General features: G+C 46.7%; 2 protein-coding genes across 3 annotated transcripts; one reads left to right on the forward strand and one right to left on the reverse strand.

Moving 5' to 3' along the window:
- Positions 1 to 346: 346 nt before the first annotated feature.
- mtif2 (mitochondrial translational initiation factor 2) lies at positions 347 to 13,665 on the reverse strand. 2 transcript variants are annotated; one of them, XM_080759507.1, is made up of 14 exons: positions 13,551 to 13,665; positions 11,423 to 11,577; positions 10,295 to 10,421; positions 9,962 to 10,160; positions 7,233 to 7,393; positions 6,512 to 6,688; positions 5,005 to 5,144; positions 4,591 to 4,715; positions 3,906 to 4,110; positions 3,492 to 3,744; positions 2,963 to 3,100; positions 2,563 to 2,727; positions 1,325 to 1,465; positions 347 to 1,057 (listed from the first exon to the last, which is right to left on the reverse strand). In XM_080759507.1, the coding sequence occupies exons 2-14, from the start codon at positions 11,570 to 11,572 to the stop codon at positions 885 to 887; spliced, it is 2,154 nt and encodes a 717-aa protein (XP_080615633.1). In that variant the 5' UTR covers positions 11,573 to 11,577; positions 13,551 to 13,665; the 3' UTR covers positions 347 to 884. The 2 variants fall into 2 exon arrangements, with proteins under 2 accessions (XP_080615633.1, XP_080615634.1); XM_080759508.1 differs by lacking the exons at positions 9,962 to 10,160; positions 10,295 to 10,421; positions 11,423 to 11,577; positions 13,551 to 13,665 and adding an exon at positions 9,634 to 9,663.
- A 1,243-nt stretch (positions 13,666 to 14,908) lies between these two features.
- Positions 14,909 to 16,813, forward strand: acyp2 (acylphosphatase 2, muscle type). The gene is made up of 4 exons (XM_080759543.1): positions 14,909 to 15,197; positions 15,566 to 15,582; positions 15,742 to 15,851; positions 16,120 to 16,813. Exons 1-4 carry the CDS (start codon positions 15,080 to 15,082, stop codon positions 16,235 to 16,237), a joined length of 363 nt encoding a protein of 120 aa, XP_080615669.1. The 5' UTR covers positions 14,909 to 15,079; the 3' UTR covers positions 16,238 to 16,813.
- Positions 16,814 to 21,931: the final 5,118 nt, after the last annotated feature.

Raw genomic sequence — 21,931 nt, forward strand, 5'->3', positions numbered from 1 at the left:
TTTTTGTTTTGTTTTATGGTCATTGATTGATTGTTCTTGATTCATGTAAATTGCTCTGAATTAAGAGTGTTTGATAAATGGCTAATTATTGCAAATTGTAGTAATAGTGTAATGAATAAATACTCTGTTATACAGTAGTAATATCAGTACACATACAGAAGTATTGCCATCAAAATGTAGTTTAAAGGGATAGTTCAGCATTTTTTAAATCTCTGGCTAATAAGACAAATATGCCTTAAACTCTATACAAAAAGTGACTATAGTAGACTAAAATCTTGTGCATGTGCACACACACACACACACACACACACACACACACACACACACACACACAGAGAGAGAGAAAATCAATGATTTGATTTTATTATTATAAATTAAAGACACATTTTACAGTATGACATTATCAACATGAATCACACACACATCTCATCCAATGAGATGTACAGGAAGTCAGCAGGCAACACGCCCATATTTGGCTCAAGGACACAGATTGTCTTTGGGATTAGAGCTAGAGTACGCATACCTGGCAGATAACGCCCTATAGCTGAGGGGTACGCATATGTTCGTACCTGGCAGATAACGCCCTATTGCTGGGGGAGATAAATATGTTCGTAGCTAGCAGATAACGCGCCATAGCTGGGCGGGTACGAATATGTTCGTACCTAGCGCATAACGTCCCATAGCTTGGGGGGGGGGGGGGGTGTTTGTAACATCCAATAGTTGGGGGGTACGAACAAATTCCTATTTAGCAGAGAAAGAATGAATATATTTTGATGAGATTTTTTTTTTATGGTATTTTGTTTAGTGATGGTTTGACAGATGTCAGGTTTAGTCCAAAGCATCGGAAAATAAAGGCGATCTCATTAGCATAAACGATGACGTCATCAGAAGCCCGGGTCCCACGTGATCTTCTGCAGCGTTTCTTTTGGCGTGTAGCAGACGATGACGTCACCGGGCGAGAATGTGATGTCATCATCGGCGACCGACAGGCCGCATTCCATCCCGCTCTTCACTGATTGGACGTCGTCCTTGTGATGCTTCAGCGCCACCAGAGAGCCTAAAGGAATAGATTACATTCAGAAATCAACAGATTACATTCAGTCATCAACAGATTACATTCAGTCAATAGATTACATTCAGTCATTCAGTCAATAGATAAAAAACGGGTGTGATTTTAATCACACCCGTGTGAAGTGAGGGGCGCTCTTATCATTGATGTCGATTTGCTCAGACACATATGTCTGAGCCCAAGGGTCCTCTAACCCTTGGGCCACCGCTGCCCAAAATAACTGGTTCTAGAACAGAGCCCTGAGGATCTCCCTACCTTCCCACAGTAGACTCCCGTCCCTGGTCAGTCTGAAGGTCATCTTGCGGTCCAGAAGTCCTTTCTGAACTCGACATCCAGCCACGACCACGTTCTTCTTCCCCGTGGTCACCTCGAACATGGCCAGGACCGTCGCCTCCCCTGGTGGACGACACCAGAACAACAATTTACAATTTAGGCATTTAGCAGACGCTCTTAATCCAGAGCGACTTACATTAAGCAAGAACAAAAAAGCATGGGAATACATCACATAAAAAGCATATCATGAAACATGTGTAAGCTAAGAAAGTAACAGTGGAATATCTATATAATGAAACTATACATATAACTATACTATGCTATACATATGTACTATGACATGCTATGACTATATACAATGCAATTATAGTGCTGTCTACATAACATGCTATAAGTCTGCATCAAATGCTATCTAAGTCTACAGAAATGCTATCTAAGGGGGTAGGGTAAGTGCTATGGGCCATGATGGAGTCTGAAAAGGTGGGTTTTCAGACTACGGCGGAAGATTGGGAGTGATGCTGCACTTCTGACTGCAATGGGAAGTGCATTCCACAGATCTTTAGCCCATTTAGACCCGAGGATGATTCTACAAATGCCTTCTAAATCATGACAGTTTTCTGAAGAACCACCTATGCTTCTATGTCAGTGGTGCTGAACCTTTTACATGTCAAGGACCCCCAGAATTATCTGTATTTGGCCGCCGACCCCATTCTGAAAATATGTTTGTTCCACGGACCCCCTCATGAAGCAAAGATTTGAGTTAAAAACGTTCACTCTGAAAGAATATATATTCTAAGATTTGCACCACATTTAAAAAAAAAAAAACAGACCTACAAGCTCGTAGCGCGGCTGCTATTTTTGAGCTTGTAGATCTGCTATTTTTCAACAGCTAAAGTATAACATATTGCTTAAAACACCAAAAGGGGTTCCCGCCCAGGATGGGTTAGTAAAATAAAATAAAAAGTGAGGGGCGCTCTCAATTTATTTATTTATTATCATTTTAATTTATTATCATCTTACATTTATATAAATTATTATAATAATTAACCTAAATTAAACATATTTAGCAGAATTATCAGCTCTTATCATCATACATCCCAGTACCCAGTATACTCTCCGTGACCACCGGGGGGCAGTATGTAATAAAAGGTGTAATCTGTACCCAGTATACTCTCCGTGACCACCGGGGGGCAGTATGTAATAAAAGGTGTAATCTGTACCCAGTATATTCTCCGTGACCACCGGGGGCAGTAAACTGCTCAGCTGGCCCTTCAGCTCGTCGATCAGTTTGTAGATGACGGTGTGGAGTTTCACCGGCACCTCCTTCTTCAGCGCCATCTGCTGGACATGCTTGTTCATCGACACGTGGAAGCCATATATGGAGCCTGAAGGGGTTAAAAAATAAATGAAAGAAGAAAAACTGTCAGGATGTAGAAGACGTTTTTTTTTAATCTGATCTCAGGTCAGAATGGACTGATTTAATCTGATCTCAGGTCAGAATGGACTGATTTAATCTGATCTCAGGTCAGAATGGACTGATTTAATATGATCTCAGGTCAGAATGGGCTGACACAATCAGCGCCGGGATTTCTTTCCAAATTTTCAGAGGTCAGAGGTTACCTGAGAAGGCGGCGGCCATGTTGACGTCGTTCTCGGACACGTCTCCGATGCCGAAGTGGATCAGCTCCATTGGACAGTCCTGACCCGGGTAGCTGTCCAGGATGTTCAGGAGGGTCTCCACTGACCCGTCCACGTCGCCTAGAGAGAGGCACGCACGCACACACAGTTACATCATCATAGAACACAGCATTCTGATTGGCTACCTTTGATGATGAGGGGGAGGGGCTACCTTTGATCTGAGTGGGAGGGGCTACCTTTGATGAGTGGGAGGGGCTACCTTTGATGATGAGTGGGAGGGGCTACCTTTGATCTGAGTGGGAGGGGCTACCTTTGATGATGAGTGGGAGGGGCTACCTTTGATGATGAGTGGGAGGGGATACCTTTGATGATGAGTGGGAGGGGCTACCTTTGATGATGAGTGGGAGGGGCTACCTTTGATGATGAGTGGGAGGGGCTACCTTTGATGATGAGTGGGAGGGGCTACCTTTGATATGAGTGGGAGGGGCTGATGATGAGGGGGAGGGGCTACCTTTGATGATGAGCGGGAGGCTCAAGGTGTGGCTCTGGCTCCTCTCGGAGGGCCGCTGGGAGGCCTGCGTCCGGTTGGCGCGGTACTCAGCCACCCTCCTCTGCCTCCAGCCCAGGTGAGACAGCGCCTCCCTGTGGCGGCGGTACTCCTCCTGGTGCTCCTTCTGCCGGTCCTGGATCAGCTCCACGTCCTCCTGAAGCCTGGCCTGCTCCTCCTCAAAGAGCCTCCACTCCACCACCTCCCTGGCCCGTTGCTGTGGAGACACTTTATTATAGACACACACACAACGCTGTGTAACACCTCCCTGGCCCGTTGCTGTGGAGACAGGGTTTAATGTAACTAGAGAGAGGAGAGGAGAGGAGAGGAGAGGGCCCATAGTGTTTAATATAACCAGAGAGAGGAGAGGAGAGGTACCTCTGACTCAACCTCCAGGATGTCCTCCCCAGCACCAGGAAGCTCCTTCCATCCAACGATCTCCACGGCGACACTGGGCGTGGCCTCTGTGACCAGACGGTTGTGTTCGTCGAATAGGAAGCGGACTTTGGCCCAGGTTTTACCTGCTACCAGGACACACCCCTTACGGAGAGTTCCCCTCTGGACGATGGCTGTGGTGACAGGCCTGGGGACCAATCAGAACACACTTACAGGCCTGGGGACCAATCAGAACACACTTACATCCTATTATAATAATATTAACCCTTTCTCCAGGTCATTACAATAATGAATATTGAATGAAGTCATTGTAATATTAACCCTTTCCCCTGATCATTATAAAAAAGAATTATTAATGGAGACATTATACTAATATTAACCCTTTCCCCCAGGTCATTATAATAATGAATAATTAATGAAGTCATTATAATATTAACCCTTTCCCCCAGGTCATTATAATGATGAATAATTAATGAAGTCATTATAATAATATTAACCCTTTCCCCAGGTCATTATACTAATGAATAATTAATGAAGTCATTATAATAATATTAACCCTTTCTCCAGGTCATTATAATAATGAATGAAGTAATTATAATAATATTTACCCTTTCCCCAGGTCATTATAATAATGAATAATTAATGAAGTCATTATAATAATATTAACCCTTTCCCCCGGTCGTTGCGGCTCTCGATGACAGTTCCCTCCACCGGTCCGGTTGGCTCCGCCTTCAACTCCATCACCTCCGCCTGCGTCACCGTCGCTTCCACCAGAGCCAATAGATTATCGCCCTGTGAGACCATGTGACACAGCAGAGCCAATAGCTTATCACCCTGTGAGACCATGTGACACAGCAGAGCCAATAGATTATCACCCTGTGAGACCATGTGACACAGCAGAGCCAATAGATTATCACCCTGTGAGACCATGTGACACAGCAGAGCCAATAGATTATCGCCCTGTGAGACCATGTGACACAGCAGAGCCAATAGATTATCACCCTGTGAGACCATCAGAAAGGTCAGAAAGGTCCTGTCTGATTGACAGCCCATACATCCAATCAGAAATAAGGGGTGTTACCTTGAGAGCAGAGATGTGGATGGCCTGGACGTCTCCTCCAAACTGTTCACACACCACGCCATGAAGCAACAGCTGCTGTTTCACTGACTCTGGATCAGCCTGGGGTCTGTCACACTTATTGACCGCCACGATGATGGGCACTGTGACGCACACACACACACACACACACACACACACACACACACACACACACACTGTATTGACTCTAACAGTACCGTTAGCCTTCTTAGCGTGCTGTATTGACTATGAACAGTACCGTTAACATTCTTAGCATGCTGTATTGACTCTAACAGTACCGGTAGCATTCTTAGCGTGCTGAATTGACTATGAACAGTACCGTTAGCATTCTTAGCATGCTGTATAGACTCCAACAGTACCGTTAGCATTCTTAGCACGCTGTATAGACTCCAACAGTACCGTTAGCATTCTTAGCGTGCTGTATTGACTCTAACAGTACCGGTAGCATTCTTAGCGTGCTGTATTGACTATGAACAGTACCGTTAGCATTCTTAGCATGCTGTATTGACTATGAACAGTACCGTTAGCATTCTTAGCGTGCTGTATTGACTCCAACAGTACCGTTAGCATTCTTAGCGTGCTGTATTGACTCTGAACAGTACCGTTAGCATTCTTAGCGTGCTGTATTGACTATGAACAGTACCGTTAGCATTCTTAGCGTGCTGTATTGACTCCAACAGTACCGTTAGCATTCTTAGCACGCTGTATAGACTCCAACAGTACCGTTAGCATTCTTAGCGTGCTGTATTGACTCTAACAGTACCGGTAGCATTCTTAGCGTGCTGTATTGACTATGAACAGTACCGTTAGCATTCTTAGCATGCTGTATTGACTATGAACAGTACCGTTAGCATTCTTAGCGTGCTGTATTGACTCCAACAGTACCGTTAGCATTCTTAGCGTGCTGTATTGACTCTGAACAGTACCGTTAGCATTCTTAGCGTGCTGTATTGACTCCAACAGTTCCGTTAGCATTCTTAGCATGCTGTATTGACTCCAAAAGTACCGTTAGCATTCTTAGCGTGCTGTATTGACTCCAACAGTACCGTTAGCATTCTTAGCGTGCTGTATTGACTCCAACAGTACCGTTAGCATTCTTAGCGTGCTGTATTGACTCCAACAGTACCGTTAGCATTCTTAGCGTGCTGTATTGACTATGAACAGTACCGTTAGCATTCTTAGCATGCTGTATTGACTATGAACAGTACCGTTAGCATTCTTAGCGTGCTGTATTGACTCCAACAGTACCGTTAGCATTCTTAGCGTGCTGTATTGACTCTGAACAGTACCGTTAGCATTCTTAGCGTGCTGTATTGACTCCAACAGTACCGTTAGCATTCTTAGCATGCTGTATTGACTCCAAAAGTACCGTTAGCATTCTTAGCGTGCTGTATTGACTCCAACAGTACCGTTAGCATTCTTAGCGTGCTGTATTGACTCCAACAGTACCGTTAGCATTCTTAGCGTGCTGTATTGACTCCAACAGTACCGTTAGCATTCTTAGCGTGCTGTATGCTCTCCAGGGTCTGGTTCATGACTCCGTCGTCGGCCGCCACCACCAGGATGATGATGTCAGTGCTCTGGGCTCCGCGGGCCCTCATGGAGCTGAAGGCAGCGTGGCCGGGAGTGTCCAGGAAGGTGATCTTCTCTCCTGAGGGAAGACTCACTTCACACACACACACACACACAGACACACACACACACACAGACACACACGGACACGCACACACAACACACACACACACACAACACACACACACACACGCACACGGACACGCACACACGCACACGCACACAGTGTTACCTTTTCAGTGGATTTTAATCGCTAAACGATTCGATGCCGATTGTTTCCATTGCAAAGCGATACGATATTTTGCTGTTTACATGTCGTATTATGCCGAGTAATTCCTCCATGCTCAGTGGAAGTGTTATGTATTAATTACATTTAGACATATACCCATATATAGATTACCTATAATAATATATATAATATATATATAAATAATATATTTACCTATAATATGATCCTATATTCTGATGACATATATATTTACCTATAAAGGCTCCAATATGCTGATGACATATATATTTACCTATAAATGATCCTATATTCTGATGACATATATATTTACCTATAAAGGCTCCAATATGCTGATGACATATATATTTACCTATAAAGGCTCCAATATGCTGATGACATATATATTTACCTATAAAGGCTCCAATATGCTGAGTGATTCCTCCGTGCTCGGTGGAGGTGATCTGACTCTTCCTCAGACTGTCCAGTAGAGTGGTTTTACCGTGATCCACGTGACCCATGATGGTGACCACAGGGTGGCGCTGTACCAAACAGGCAGGGTCCGCAGGGGGCCTGGGAACACAATATTCACATCTTTATATACACCATGTGACCACAGGGTGGCGCTGTTCTGTACCAAGCAGCACTACAATACACAAATAGATCTGCGCGACACAGATCTGTTCTGCGCGGGGAGTTGCTGAGCCGTGCGCGTGCGGGCGCACGTTAGGTGTGTGTGTGTGTGTGCACATACGGGCACACGTTGACTCTGTGTATACTGCTCCATCTCACTAAATTAGAATATCGTTCATATATTCTCAATTCATTGTGCATAAAGGGAAGTATTTAAAACCCATTTTGACCTGAGATCAGATTCTATAAATGTCTTCTAAATCCTAACAGTTTTCTGAAAAAGCTCTGTTTCTATGTCAGTCGTTCTTCGATCTTTCAAAAATAGCAGACCTACAAGCTCGTAGAGCGCCAGTTACTAGTTACTATTACTGTGTTAAAACTACTAGTAACTGGTGTACTGACCATGGTATTACTGTGTTAACCGATTTTGGGCGGGAACACCTTTTGGTGTTATAGTCCAGGCAAAGTAGCATTTCCAGACAGACTAATTAAAATAGATTTTTCTTTCACCATAGATCATCTCTATGAGGTGTCTAGAACATACTAAAAGTCCTAAGAAATCCTAGATGCGGAAATATGTTTAAAGGGGTTAATGACGTTTAGGAGCTTTAGATTACTTCCCTGGGGGTCTTTATGTGTGTAATATGTGGTTTTAGATATTTTAGATTGTAGCAGTGAGCCTGTTGTCTCTGATGTCATGGGCACTGGGCTCACTTCCTTCCTGGACTACATGTTGTCTCAGTAAGACAGCTCTCCCCCCTATCCACAAGGAGGAGCAGTGCACCAAAGAATTATGGGAATTGTAGTCCAGGAAGGTAGTGAGACCAATGTCCATGACATCAGAGACAACAGGCTCACTGCTACAATCTAAAATATCTAAAACCACATATTACACACATAAAGACACCCAGGAAAGTGATCTAAAGCTTCTAAACGTCATTAACTCATCCATCGCTTTTAAGAAGTGCCAAAAAGTCCCTAAGCGCCAGTCTCTATACATTTTTTTATTTAATTTAAATTTACATTAAAAAAAAAAAAAAAAAGATATATATATTTTTTTTTTTTTGGTCCAATGTTATACCCGTCTGAAAAAGACGATAAAGACGTCGTTGGCGCTGTGGGAGTTGCTAAAAAAGAGGTCAATTAGGTCGTTGGCAGACATTGAGTTAACATATATTTTTTTGCAAAAAGGGTGAAGTGTCCCTTTAATTATCAATTCAAGATGTGTGCTAATACCTCGAGAAAACTAAACACCCTAATGGGCATTTATTTTCTTTTGTCCTATCACAATGAATCTTAACATGAAAACTAAACTTTTTTGTATTACAAGCTTCTCTGAAACTTAATTTGAATATGCAAATTAGCTTAAAATATATTGAATATGCCCACATTTGCATATCACGAAAATCACTTTTCCCCAAAATGTATAATATTTACATTGTCGTTTGTTAATGATATCAAACACACTGATCAGACTTTCATGAACCATTTCATCGAAATATTGTGACTTCATAGAATAACATCAAAAACACCATTTATATGTGACAAATGCATAAATCCGTCAAATCCTCCTCCAACCATCCTACTGCTAATGGTTGATGGCAATGCTGCTTTTGGACTGGCCTCTAACCTGAAACCTGCCGGGCTTGGTTGTACCTACCGGGGGCATAACCCCCACCGGTATAGTCCTCAGGGTCACAGAGGCACACAAGCCTCCCCACCACGACAAGGTAGCAACAACAGGGGAGGTTATTTTTGTGTTTTTTCTTTTTTGTTTATTTTATTGTTCAAACGTGATCCTCAACTCCTTTTGTATGATTCTAGTCATCAGAAAAAGCAGGCAACTGGGAATTTGTACAGCTAGTACCACGACATTCTCCGCATATGGCAGTGCAAGGGAGCCCATGTTTTTTGCATGTGCATCTCTTCGTACTGCAGTCTTTCTTGCAGCTAAAGCAGACTACATTAAGTAATTCTGGTGGTCCTTGTAGGTCTTGAGCTTGTAGGTCTGCTAACTTTGAAAAATCGAAGAACGACTGACATAGAAACACAGCTTTTTCAGAAACTGTCAAGATTTAGAAGACATTTATAGAATCTGATCTCAGGTCAAAATGGGTTAAAACTACCATATTTAACCCTCTAAAGGGTTCCTATTTAACCTCTCAGGGTCCATATTGTACCTCCTATAGGCGTCCCTGTTGGCTCTCTGTAAACCCTGGCCCAGGGTTCCTATTGTACCTCCTATAGGCCTGTTGGCTCTCTGTAAACCCTGGCACAGAGTCCATATTGTACATCCTATAGGCCTGTTGGCTCTCTGTAAACCCTGGCACAGAGTCCATATTGTACCTCATATAGGCCTGTTGGCTCTCTGTAAACCCTGGCCCAGAGTCCATATTGTACCTCATAAAGGCCTGTTGGCTCTCTGTAAACCCTGGCACAGAGTCCATATTGTACCTCATATAGGCCTGTTGGCTCTCTGTAAACCCTGGCCCAGAGTCCATATTGTACCTCCTGTAGGCATCCCTGTTGGCTCTCTGTAAACCCTGGCCCAGAGCTTTCCTCTCCCGGCCCGTGCTCAGGGTCTGGTAACTGAACTTCATGCCAGATCTCCTGACGACCTCCTTGATCCATCGCTCCTCCAGGACAGAGTCCTCCTCCAGGGAATCCAGATCCGCTCCGGTGTTCAGCAGAGCCTCCAGCACGTGGTCTACAAGCACGCGCACACACACACACACACACACACACACGGACGGACACGCACGCACGCACGTGTACGTGTAAAGTTCTCTCACCAGAGTCTCTGTTTGTGTCAATAAAGGAGTGTATAAATAAAGTTCTCACCAGAGTCTCGGTTCATGGCGTGAGCCAGCTCAGACACCGTCATCCTCCGTCGGATTTCTACTTCCTGTTTGTCTTTGTTGGACTTCCTGTTCTGAGGCTTCTGCCCCCCCGCCTTCTGACCTTTGACCTGGAAACAGTTATTATTATTGTTGTTGTTGTTGTTGTTATTAAAACTCAATGTCTGCCAAGGACTTAATTAACTTATTTTTTATCAACTCCCACAGCGCCAACAACGCCTTTTTAAAACGTGCATAATGTTGGGCAAAAATAAAAATAAAAATTATAGAAACTGGCAGTCAGGGCCTTTTTGCGCCCCCTAGTGGCGATGGAAGAGTTAAAGGGATTGTGACATTAAAAAAAAGGTTTTGGAATTGTTCTTATTTTTTTTAGGTTTTCTAATCTCAATTGCACCCAAAAAACATGAACTTTTAACATTCAGTAGATTTTCTGTGATCTGGGGTTTTCTGGCTCAAACAGGCCTCTGATTTGCCGGCAGTTTGTGATGTAAGATCCTGCAAATCCCATATATGTCAATGGGATTTGCCAGCAGATGTCACTGTTTCACTGTTTTGCCTGTTTTCATTGTAGCTCAAAAGGCTTCCAAACCCCAAAGGAAACTTCAGACCACAGAAAATCCACTGAATGTTCAAAGTTCAGGTTTTTTGGGTGTAATTGAGGTCATAAAACCTAAAAGAAAAAAGAAAAAGAAACAAAATGAATGTCATAAAACCTTTAACACATTTAGGCCTGACTTCGAAAAAAAAAAAATCTTCTGAAATATATATATTCAAAGATTTGTGCCGCATTTTCACCATTCATTGTCAATGGAAGCCAGCGACAGATGCAAAGATGCCGTCTACCATTCATTGTCAATGGAAGCCAGCGACAGATGCAAAGATGCAGTCTACCATTGATTGTCAATGGAAGCCAGTGACAGATGCAAAGATGCAGTCTACCATTCATTGTCAATGGAAGCCAGCGACAGATGCAAAGATGCAGTCTACCATTCATTGTCAATGGAAGCCAGCGACAGATACAAAGATGCAGTCTACCATTCATTGTCAATGGAAGCCCATTGCTGACCATCAGTCAGCATTTTCGAACACCAAGGACTACAACAAGATTCACCTGTTTAGCAGCGAGGCTCCTGGTTGGCTGGCTGAGAAGGGGAGGGGCGGGGCATCGAGGACACAGGATGCCGCTCACCAGGGAGGCGGAGTCGTGTCGGCGGCTGACCAATCGGCTGGCCGTCCTCATCAGCGACGTCATCATATTCATCTCTCCTGGCGAGAAAAAAACAAGTCAGTTATTAAACTATCAAATATACTCTCTGAACCCATTGGCTCGTAGCCAATGAGTAGTACAAACGTAGCACCAAGTGCTGCGCTACGAGCTTGTAGATCTGCTATTTTTAAGAAATTGTACAAATGTGTTGCCAATCTTTGAATATATATTCTTTCAGAGCAACGTTTTAAACTCAAATATTTTCTTCTGGTGGGGGGGGGGGGGTCCATGGAACAACACATGTTCAGATAGGGGTCAAATACAGATCATTCTGGGGTCCTTGACATGAAATAAGTTTGAGAAGCACTGACATAGAAAGATGGGGTTTAACCCTGTGAGAACCACTGACATAGAAAGATGGGGTTTAACCCTGTGAGAACCACTGACATAGAAACATGGGGTTTAACCCTGTGAGAACCACTGATATAGAAACATAAGGTTTAACCCTGTGAGAACCACTGATATAGAAACATGAGGTTTTAAACATGTGAGAACCACTGATATAGAAACATGAGGTTTTAAACCTGTGAGAACCACTGATATAGAAACATGGGGTTTAACCCTGTGAGAACCACTGATATAGAAACATGAGGTTTTAACCCTGTGAGAACCACCGACATAGAAACAAGAGGTTTTTCTGAAAACGTTTAGGATTTAGAAGACTTTTTTTTTTGAAACCGGCCTCAGTCATAAATAGGTAAAATGTCGCTAAGAATAATTGTCATTATACCTAGACGTCTAGACCGCTGGCACGACTGGACTGTGACGACAAATATCCTGTCTGGTACGGAAGGCGTAGTGAACGCAGCACTAAATGTCTCTGTCATCTCCATATATGGAGCTCTATAGATCAGGCTGGTCCAAATATGGGGTTGGTGGTGATGTCACACTTGGATATGTGAGTAACATAATGGGATCTCTCCATATATGGAGTGTAATTTCCCTTTTGGAGCTTCCCTAGCGCGTAACCAAGGCGACACATCGAATACAAGCCTCCGTTACAAAAAACATTGTTCTTTTATATATAAACAAAAAAATATGTTACTCCTTTAATGCAAAACCACTAAACCATATGGTCCAGGCAGGGTCCATTTGGTTCCATTTTACACTCTCAAGAGTTAAAGATCCATCTAAACAAAGGGTCCATTTAGTTACCAACTCTCCATCATTTAGCTGGGGACCACCTGGAACCCCCTCAAGGATCCCCGGTTGAGAACCAGTAAACTAAATAATCACCTGGCACACACACACACACACACACACACACACACACACACACACACACACACACACACACACACACACCACTTTTGGCCCAAACCTTGGCTGCTCTAAGTGAGGGGCACACATTGATTGATTGATTGAAATCTTTATTAACAGTTTGCAGAATTACAGTACATTTCAAGCACAAACTCAATACAAAGACTGTTAACTGTGAGTGGACGACCCAATTAAGCCTTACACTTGTTTACAACAGGGTCCACATTGTTCAATTCATCAAAACATTTAGAGACAAACAAATAGACACTTCTATGTAGTTAAAGAACAGAACAGGAATTCATCATATAGGAAGCGAAAAGGGAAAAAAATATATATACACACACACACATGGGTCTGACAGGCTAAATGTCATCAAATGGTGGTCCGTGGCTCAAATGGGTCTGACAGGCTAAATGTCATCAAATGGTGGTCCGTGGCTCAAATGGGTCTGACAGGCTAAATGTCATCAAACGGTGGTCCGTGGCTCAGAATAAATAAGCATTGCTTAGCCCCGCAAGCAGAACCCAAATGTAGTAAAGTTTCTGACACTTTGATTTCATAAAAGCTTTATGTAGGGTTCCGAGAGGGGCTAAGCATTGCTATAAACTGAAGTCTCTACAGAGACTTTAGGTGTAAAACGGGAGTTTATAATAAATACATTACGTCACAGCGAGTCAAAGTGTTTCTATAAATTAAATAAAAGTTATCTTACCTTCAGATGAACTGTTTTTATTGCTTTATTGTTTTCATTTTCAACAACATCTCTGATCCCTCTGATCACACACACAGGGCGCCGCCATGACACTTCCGGCCCGGTCCGGTGTTCCTGGCAGGCAGCTCGCCGCTCGGTCCGCCAGCGACCCCTACTGGCGTGGCACGGAATGAATTCAATTCAATTCAAAGGAGCTTTATTGGCATGAGGAAACAGACGTTTTTCAAACATTGTTGACATTGTTGTCAAAGCAAGTGTCAAAATACAATAAAATCAGTTGAAAATGGGGGAAGTATTTCTGAATCCAGTGTTCATATATTTTATACATGTTATAACAGGGTATAATTTATTCATACAAATTTACCTTTCAAAGGTTTTTAAATACAACTAATTTATACAACCTGTCAAAGGTTATTAAATACAACTCATTTATACAACCTTTCAAAGGTTATTAAATACAACTCATTTATATAAACTGTCAAAGGATTATGAATAGAACTCATTTGTCATTTTATACAAACTGTCAAAGGTTTATAAATATAACTCGTCTCATATTTCTGCTCTGTTTATAAATAGGCCTGAATGTGACTCTGTGTGGTGGAAAAGTACTGGCATTATCTATACTAGACTAAAGTATCAATGTAAATAGACATTATTTATACTGGACTAAAGTATCAATGTAAATAAACATTATTTGTACTGGACTAAAGTATCAATGTAAATAAACATTATTTGTACTGGACTAAAGTATCAATGTAAATACACATTATTTATACTGGACTAAAGGTATCAATGCTGCAATGTTCAAAATATACTCGAGTAAAAGTACAAAAGTATAGCTATAAAATGTACTTAAAGCAATGCACTGTAAACTGTGCTTTAAAATAATTATAGTAAGGGCAGTAGGCCTTATAGTAAAAGTACACTATTTGTCTCTGAGATGTATTGCAGTAAAAAGAGATTTTGTTTTTTTAAGATTTTCACTTTTCTTGTTCTCAGATTATTTCCCCTCGGCTGTGATTCTTTTATTTTTTATTTATTAATATATAAGTGTATGTCTCTAAATGTTGTTATGAATTCCATAGTGGACCATGTTCATGGTTGTTTTGATCAATCAATCAATAGATAGACAGATATTCCACTGTTAGACAGATGTTAGGTTAAAATGTAAATGGCAAAAAAATAATATTCAACAAAGGTTGTGTGCAGTGCCCATGTCCGCCAGCAGAGGTCAGCGTGGACCTCAGTGTTGTTGGGTTAAAATTAGAACGCATGACATTTAGTCAGTCAGTCAGTCAGTCAGCCAGCCAGCCAGCCAGCCAGCCATCCAGCCAGTCAGTCAGCCAGCCAGCCAGCCAGCCAGCCAGTCAGCCAGCCAGCCAGCCAGCCAGCCAACCAGTCAGTCAGTCAGCCAGCCAGCCAGCCAGTCAGCCAGACAGCCAGCCAGCCAGCCAGCCAGCCAGCCAGTCAGTAACCTACTGCTGACCGCAGTAACATTACAGTAACATTACTGTAGTCCGACTGTATTCATGTGGATTATATTATCCGTGTTATTTCTCCTCTCGTTGTTAACATATCGCTGTACAGCCATGTCTACAAACCGCCAGCTGGTCTCTGTGGATTATGAGATATTTGGCAACGTGCAGGGTAAGACTGATTTAATAATAATAAATATAATAATAATTATTATTATTATAACAATAACAACAACAACAATAATAATAACTAGAACTGCACACTGTTGAGTGCCTACTTGCTTGTTGCACACAAGTAGGCCATAAATGGCCTACTAGTGCACAAGCAGAGCGCGCAAGTACTGTCTACCACTACAAACTGTCTACACTGGACGGTGCATACTCGTCAGACCAACGTGCAACCCGCCGTGGCAATGGGGCCGAGCCCGATTAGGCTTATGTTGCAGGCTGGGTCTTGGCTGGGGGATACACATGGATTGATTATTTTAAAAATAAAATATATATTAAAATCAGTCTGTCTGTCTGTCCGTCCGTCCACAGGTGTATGTTTCAGAATGGTGAGTCAACATAATCTCTGTCAAATCCAGCAGTCAAATCACATCATGTTTGACTGACTGACGTCACAATGCTGTGCGTGCGTCTGTGTGTGCGTGCGTGTCGTGGGCACATGTATGGCGTGCGTGCGTGCGCGTGTGTGTGTGCGTGTACATGCACAGTACACAGAGGATCATGGGAAGAAACTGGGCGTGGTCGGCTGGGTGATGAACACGCGGGAGGGGTCAGTCAAAGGTCAAGTTCAGGGACCGGCAGACAAGGTGGACGAGATGTGAGTCCAACGGCCCCGGGATTTCGAACCCGCATCTCCCACAACATCTTATTAACCACTAAGCCAAAGGGATATCCCGGTGACTTTTACTCTTACCGAACACACACAGCAATATAGAGCTATTTAACACTGTTACAGAACAACCACTCTATAGCAATGATTACTGTCACAATAAAGAGCTATTTAACACTGTTACTGAACACACACTCTATAGCAATGATTACTGTCGTGATGTTAATGCGTGTGTATCGTTCGGGTGTGTTAACAGGAAGCAGTGGCTCCGTACAACAGGAAGTCCCTCCTCTCGTATCGACAGGGCAGAATTCTCCAATCAGAGAGACGTGCCTGATCTGGAGTTACGAGGATTCTCCACCAGATACCACTGATGTTCCAATACCGCCCCCTCCTGGCGGAGTCAGGACACTGATGTTCCAACCTGACTCAATACCGCCACCCGCCTGGCGGAGTCAGGTCACTGATGTTCACAGCACAGAAAGCATCATAACTGATGAAGACTGTCTATGGTACCACAGCACCACCTCATTGTACCTCATGGTACCACAGCACCACCTCTTGGTACCTCTTGGTACCACAGCACCTCAGTCAAAGGCCCTAAAAACATGGCTACAGACATCTCTTACTTTATTTCTAAACTTTAAATCACTATACAACCCACCTCACCTCTGCTCATTTTGATAGGCTGGAATGGCTTAGGCTTGATGACCGAGCTAGCATAAATGAGTCCTTGTCATTTGCATAATTGCATATGTCTACAAATAAGGGATAAAATGTTGATTTTCATAACTGATTTACTGTACGTACATGTTCTCCTTCTCTGGTTGACGACACATTGTTTAAGTAATTGTTGTACCTTTTTGTGTTAGTTTTTTTCCCGCTCTGTGAACGAGGGTTTGATTTGGTTTCATTAAAGTAGTTTATTTATGTTTTCTTACTCATCATGTGTGGCGGTCAGACATACAATAAATAAATAAACTCACAAAGAGTTAGGAAACTTCACTTATTATTGGTTTGGTATTGTATCCTTGATTACTCACCTTTACAACCAGGTACAGCTGAACGTGGGGGTAGCGCCCCCCGGTGAAATTAATGAGCAACACAGCTAAACGTGGGGGTAGCGCCCCCCGGTGAAATGAATGAGCAACACAGCTAAACGTGGGGGTAGTGCCCCCCGGTGAAATGAATGAGCAACACAGCTAAACGTGGGGGTAGCGCCTCCCTGTGGAATGAATGAGCCCCCCGGTGAAATGAATGAGCAACACAGCTAAACGTGGGGGTAGTGCCCCCCGGTGAAATGAATGAGCAACACAGCTAAACGTGGGGGTAGCGCCTCCCTGTGGAATGAATGAGAAACACAGCTAAACGTGTGGGTAGCGCCCCCCCTGTGGAATGAATGAGCAGAACTAAAATGTCTACCAACTATTTTAACATTTGGCCCAGACCGGCCCACCAGGGGGTCATATCATAGGAGCATGTATGACATCATAGAAGGGGGGAGGATATTATAATTCAATGGACAAAACCATTGGACGATTAGTAGCATGTCAGCTCAACCATTGGACGATTAGGAGCATGTCAGCTCAACCATTGGACGATTAGGAGCATGTCAGCTCAACCATTGGACGATTAGCAGCATGTCAGCTCAACCATTGGAGGATTAGCAGCATGTCAGCTCAACCATTGGAGGATTAGCAGCATGTCAGCTCAACCATTGGACGATTAGCAGCATGTCAGCTCAACCATTGGAGGATTAGCAGCAGGTCAGCTCAACCATTGGACGATTAGCAGCATGTCAGCTCAACCATTGGACGATTAGCAGCAGGTCAGCTCAACCATTGGACGATTAGCAGCATGTCAGCTCAACCATTGGACGATTAGCAGCATGTCAGCTCAACCATTGGACGATTAGCAGCATGTCAGCTCAACCATTGGACGATTAGCAGCATGTCAGCTCAACCATTGGACGATTAGGAGCATGTCGGCTCAACCATTGGAGGATTAGCAGCATGTCAGCTCAACCATTGGACGATTAGCAGCATGTCAGCTCAACCATTGGACGATTAGCAGCATGTCAGCTCAACCATTGGACGATTAGTAGCATGTGGGCTCAACCATTGGACGATTAGCAGCATGTCAGCTCAACCATTGGACGATTAGCAGCATGTCAGCTCAACCATTGGACGATTAGCAGCATGTCAGCTCAACCATTGGACGATTAGGAGCATTTCGGCTCAACCATTGGACGATTAGTAGCATGTCAGCTCAACCATTGGACGATTAGCAGCATGTCAGCTCAAAGCGTTGTCCTTAGGAAACAGTTTGCATTGCGGTGACGTCAGACCAGAACATTATATATTATAAGGCCTTTTACTGGGAAGGACAGAAAGACCTCGAGTCAGAAGAACGAACACTCAAAGACCTCGAGTCAGAAACACACACTGAGACCTCGAGTCAGAAAGAAGACCACTGTCTTTGTACGTCTGTCTGACAGACGTACAAAGACAGACAGACATATAGACAAAGACAGATATATCAGACATAGATAAGAGACAGTGAGAAAGAGACAGAGCGAGACAAAAGAGACAGAACCAAGACACACACACACACAAGAGACAAAGACTGACTATCACACTTAAACAGAAATACTGTGGAGACGGAGAGAGACAGACAGACAGTAGAGACATCTAGATGAGCAACCCAGACGAGAGAGAGACAGAAGAGACAGAGAGACAGGTAGAGAGAGCAGAGACAGGAGAGACAAAAGAGACAGAAGAGACAGAGAGACAGGCAGAGAGAGGAGAGACAGAGAATGGGAATGGTATCATTAGCCTGCTGCAGCCTGCTGCAGCCACAGAGCATCAGCAGCTGCAGCAGCAATATGCGACGGCGCAACCTACGGCCAGAGCCAGGAACAACCGCTCCACGCCGGAGCGTCGCTTCCTGCTGCGTCACGTGGTCAGCGACTCCAAAGCCACGGCGCTGGACCTCCCGCTGCCCAGCCAGCGGGAGGCCGACCTGGCGCCCCGACGCCCTCCGTTCCTCCGGGACCGCCTAAGGGTCGGAGCGGTCGGTCAGACGCAGCCCTCCCCCGAGACCCCCGAGCCTCCCGGTGTCCCGCGGGGCCAGGAGGAGGAGGGGGCCGAGGTGGGGGGCAGGGACGAACGTCCGAGGGACGGACGACGGGATGACCCGGCGCTGGATGCCGGCGAACGAGAGGAACGAGAGTCCCCCGACGTTGGCGAAGACATCGGCGGCAAAGATGAAAAGGAGGAGGAGGAGGCGGCGGCCGAGGAGGCGACAAAGAAAGCGCCTCGCCACCGCGAGGAAGAGGAAGAAGGAGGTGGAGGCAAGGAGGACGAGGAGGAAGAGGAGAAGGTGTTGGCCAAGGAGGCGCGGCTGGAGGCGGAGCGGCGCGAGCGCGAGCGGCGTGTGGCCGAGGAGATCGAGGAGGCCAAGACCAAGGCGGTGGCGACCTCGCCCGACGGGCGCTTCCTCAAGTTCGCCGAGGCGGGCCGCGGCTCCTTCAAGGTGGTCTACAAGGGCCTGGACACCAAGGACAACCTGGAGGTGGCCTGGTGCGAGCTCAACGACCACAAGCTGGGCCACGCCGAGCGCCTGGCCTTCAAGGCCGAGTCGGAGCTGCTGCGGACGCTGCAGCATCCCAACATCGTGCGCTTCTGCGACTCCTGGGAGGACGTGGTGAAGGGGCGGAAGTGCACCGTGCTGGTGACGGAGCTGATGGCGTCAGGGACGCTGCGGACGTACCTGAAGCGCTTCAAGGTCATGAAGATCAAGTGGCTGCGCAACTGGGGCCGCCAGATCCTGCGCGGCCTGCACTTCCTGCACACGCGCCACCCGCCCATCATCCACCGCGACCTCAAGTGCGACAACATCTTCATCACGGGAGCCTCGGGCTCTGTGAAGATCGGCGACCTGGGCCTGGCCACGCTGCGGCGCAAGTCCTACGCCAAGAGCGTCATCGGCACGCCCGAGTTCATGGCGCCCGAGATGTACGAGGAGAAGTACAACGAGCTGGTGGACGTGTACGCCTTCGGCATGTGCCTCCTGGAGATGGCCACGTCCGAGTTCCCCTACCAGGAGTGCACCAACACGGCGCAGATCTACCGCAAGGTGTCCAACGGCGAGAAGCCGGCCAGCCTGGGCAAGGTGGCGTTCCCGGAGCTGAAGGAGATCATCGAGGGCTGCATCCAGCACCGCAAGGAGGACCGCTACTCCGTGGAGGAGCTGCTCAACCACAGCTTTTTCCGCGAGGAGACGGGCCTGCGCGTGGAGCTGGCCGAGGACCACCAGGGGGAGCAGGAGGACGTGACGCTGCGGCTGCGCATTGACGACTCCTCCAAGCTCAACGGCAACTACAACGTGCGCGAGGCCATCGAGTTCTCCTTCGACCTCGGCCGGCACGCGGCCGACGAGGTGGCGCAGGAGATGGTGGAGGGCGGCTACGCCTGCGAGGGCGACCAGAAGGTCATCGCCGCCGCCATCAAGGAGCGCGTGGCGCTCATCAGCCGCAAGAGGGCTCAGCGGAGGCTGCGGCGGTCGCAGGGAGGCGAGGAGGAGAGCAGCGGCAGCAGCGGTGGTGGCGGTGTGGATATAGGAGGTTCTCTGGAAGGCGCCGAGGATTCCCCGTCGGCCACTCTGTCGCAGCCGACTACTGCCGCCTGCGTCCCCACGCACCCTCAGACCACGCCCCCCGTCTACAGCGCTCCTCCCGCCGTGGTCCAGCCCGACGACATCCGGGCTCTGGAAGCCAAGCTGTCCTGTCTGTTCGGCAGCACCGTCTCTCTCACACAGACGCAGACGCAGCAGACCGGAGGAGATCAGCAGCAGCATCTACAGGCCGCCGCCCCCTTCTCCTCCTCCTCCTCTGTGGGCGTCGTCCAATCGGCTGCGATCGATACGGGAACTCCCGTGACGACGACGCAGATTCCACCCCTGCCCCCGCCACCGCCTGGCGAGGGTCTCCCGCCGGACGGCGCTCACAGCCCCGCCCCTCCGGTCGAGCCGGAGCCTCAGGCGGGACAGTCCAGCCATCATCCCGCGGCGTCTCCACTAGAGGGCGCTCCTCTGCCACCCCCCGCCACAGCCACACCCACTCCCTCTGCGGTGATCTTCTCACCTCCCGACTCCCCGCCGGCAGCGCCCGAGTTTCTACCGTCGCCCGATCCGAGCCTGCCTCCTCCGACAACCCCCCCCTCCCCCCAGCACCCACAGGCCTCCATCCTCATCCCTCCTGTGGCCGCGGGGGCTTTGCCTAGCGACGCCTCTGTCTACACTCCATCAGTCTCCACCGCTCCTTCAGTCTCTTCTCCTTCAGGCTCCACTCCATCAGTCTCCACTACATCAGTCTCCACTACATCAGTCTCAACTCCATCAGCCTCCACTCCTTCAGTTTCTACTCCTTCAGTCTCCAGTCAATCAGTCTCTACTCCTTCAGTTTCTACTCCTTCAGTCTCCAGTCAATCAGTCTCTACTCCTTCAACTCCTTCAGGCTCCTCTCTCTCCATTATTTCCGTCTCTGTAGCCGCCGCTGTCTCCATGTCTGCCCCCAACAATGATGTCTCCGCCGTCCCTGAAACCTCGACTGTGGGCGGTACCTCTGGGCCCGCAGAGCAGCAGCAGCAGCCTGACGACGCTGCCGATGCACAGACCTCCGAGTGTCAACCTCTGCCGTCTACCAGCCAGAACCACAACCAGGTCCACGGCCAGGCATGGCCAGAGGAGCCAGAGGAGGTGGACGACATCCGCGATCTCAACACTGCGCTCCAGGACCTGTTCCAGCAGGGCTGTAGCGCCGTCGAGGGGAACCTGCTCCTCCAGGGCTGTAGCGCTGTCGCCGAGGGGAGCCCCGACGGGCCCCAGCGGCGGCCCTCCGTCCACAGGAACGCCAGGGCCAAGCTGAGCGTGCTCAGGATCTCCGAGGGAGAGCGGGTGGCCGAGTGCCAGCTGGAGACGCACAGCATGATGGTGGTCACGTTCACGTTCGCCATCGACGGCGACAGCCCGGTGGAGATCGCACAGATCATGGTCGACCACGACTTCCT

Source organism: Protomyctophum bolini (genome assembly GCF_963924005.1).
Source record: "Protomyctophum bolini genome assembly, chromosome: 3".
Taxonomy (NCBI): Eukaryota; Metazoa; Chordata; class Actinopteri; order Myctophiformes; family Myctophidae; genus Protomyctophum; species Protomyctophum bolini.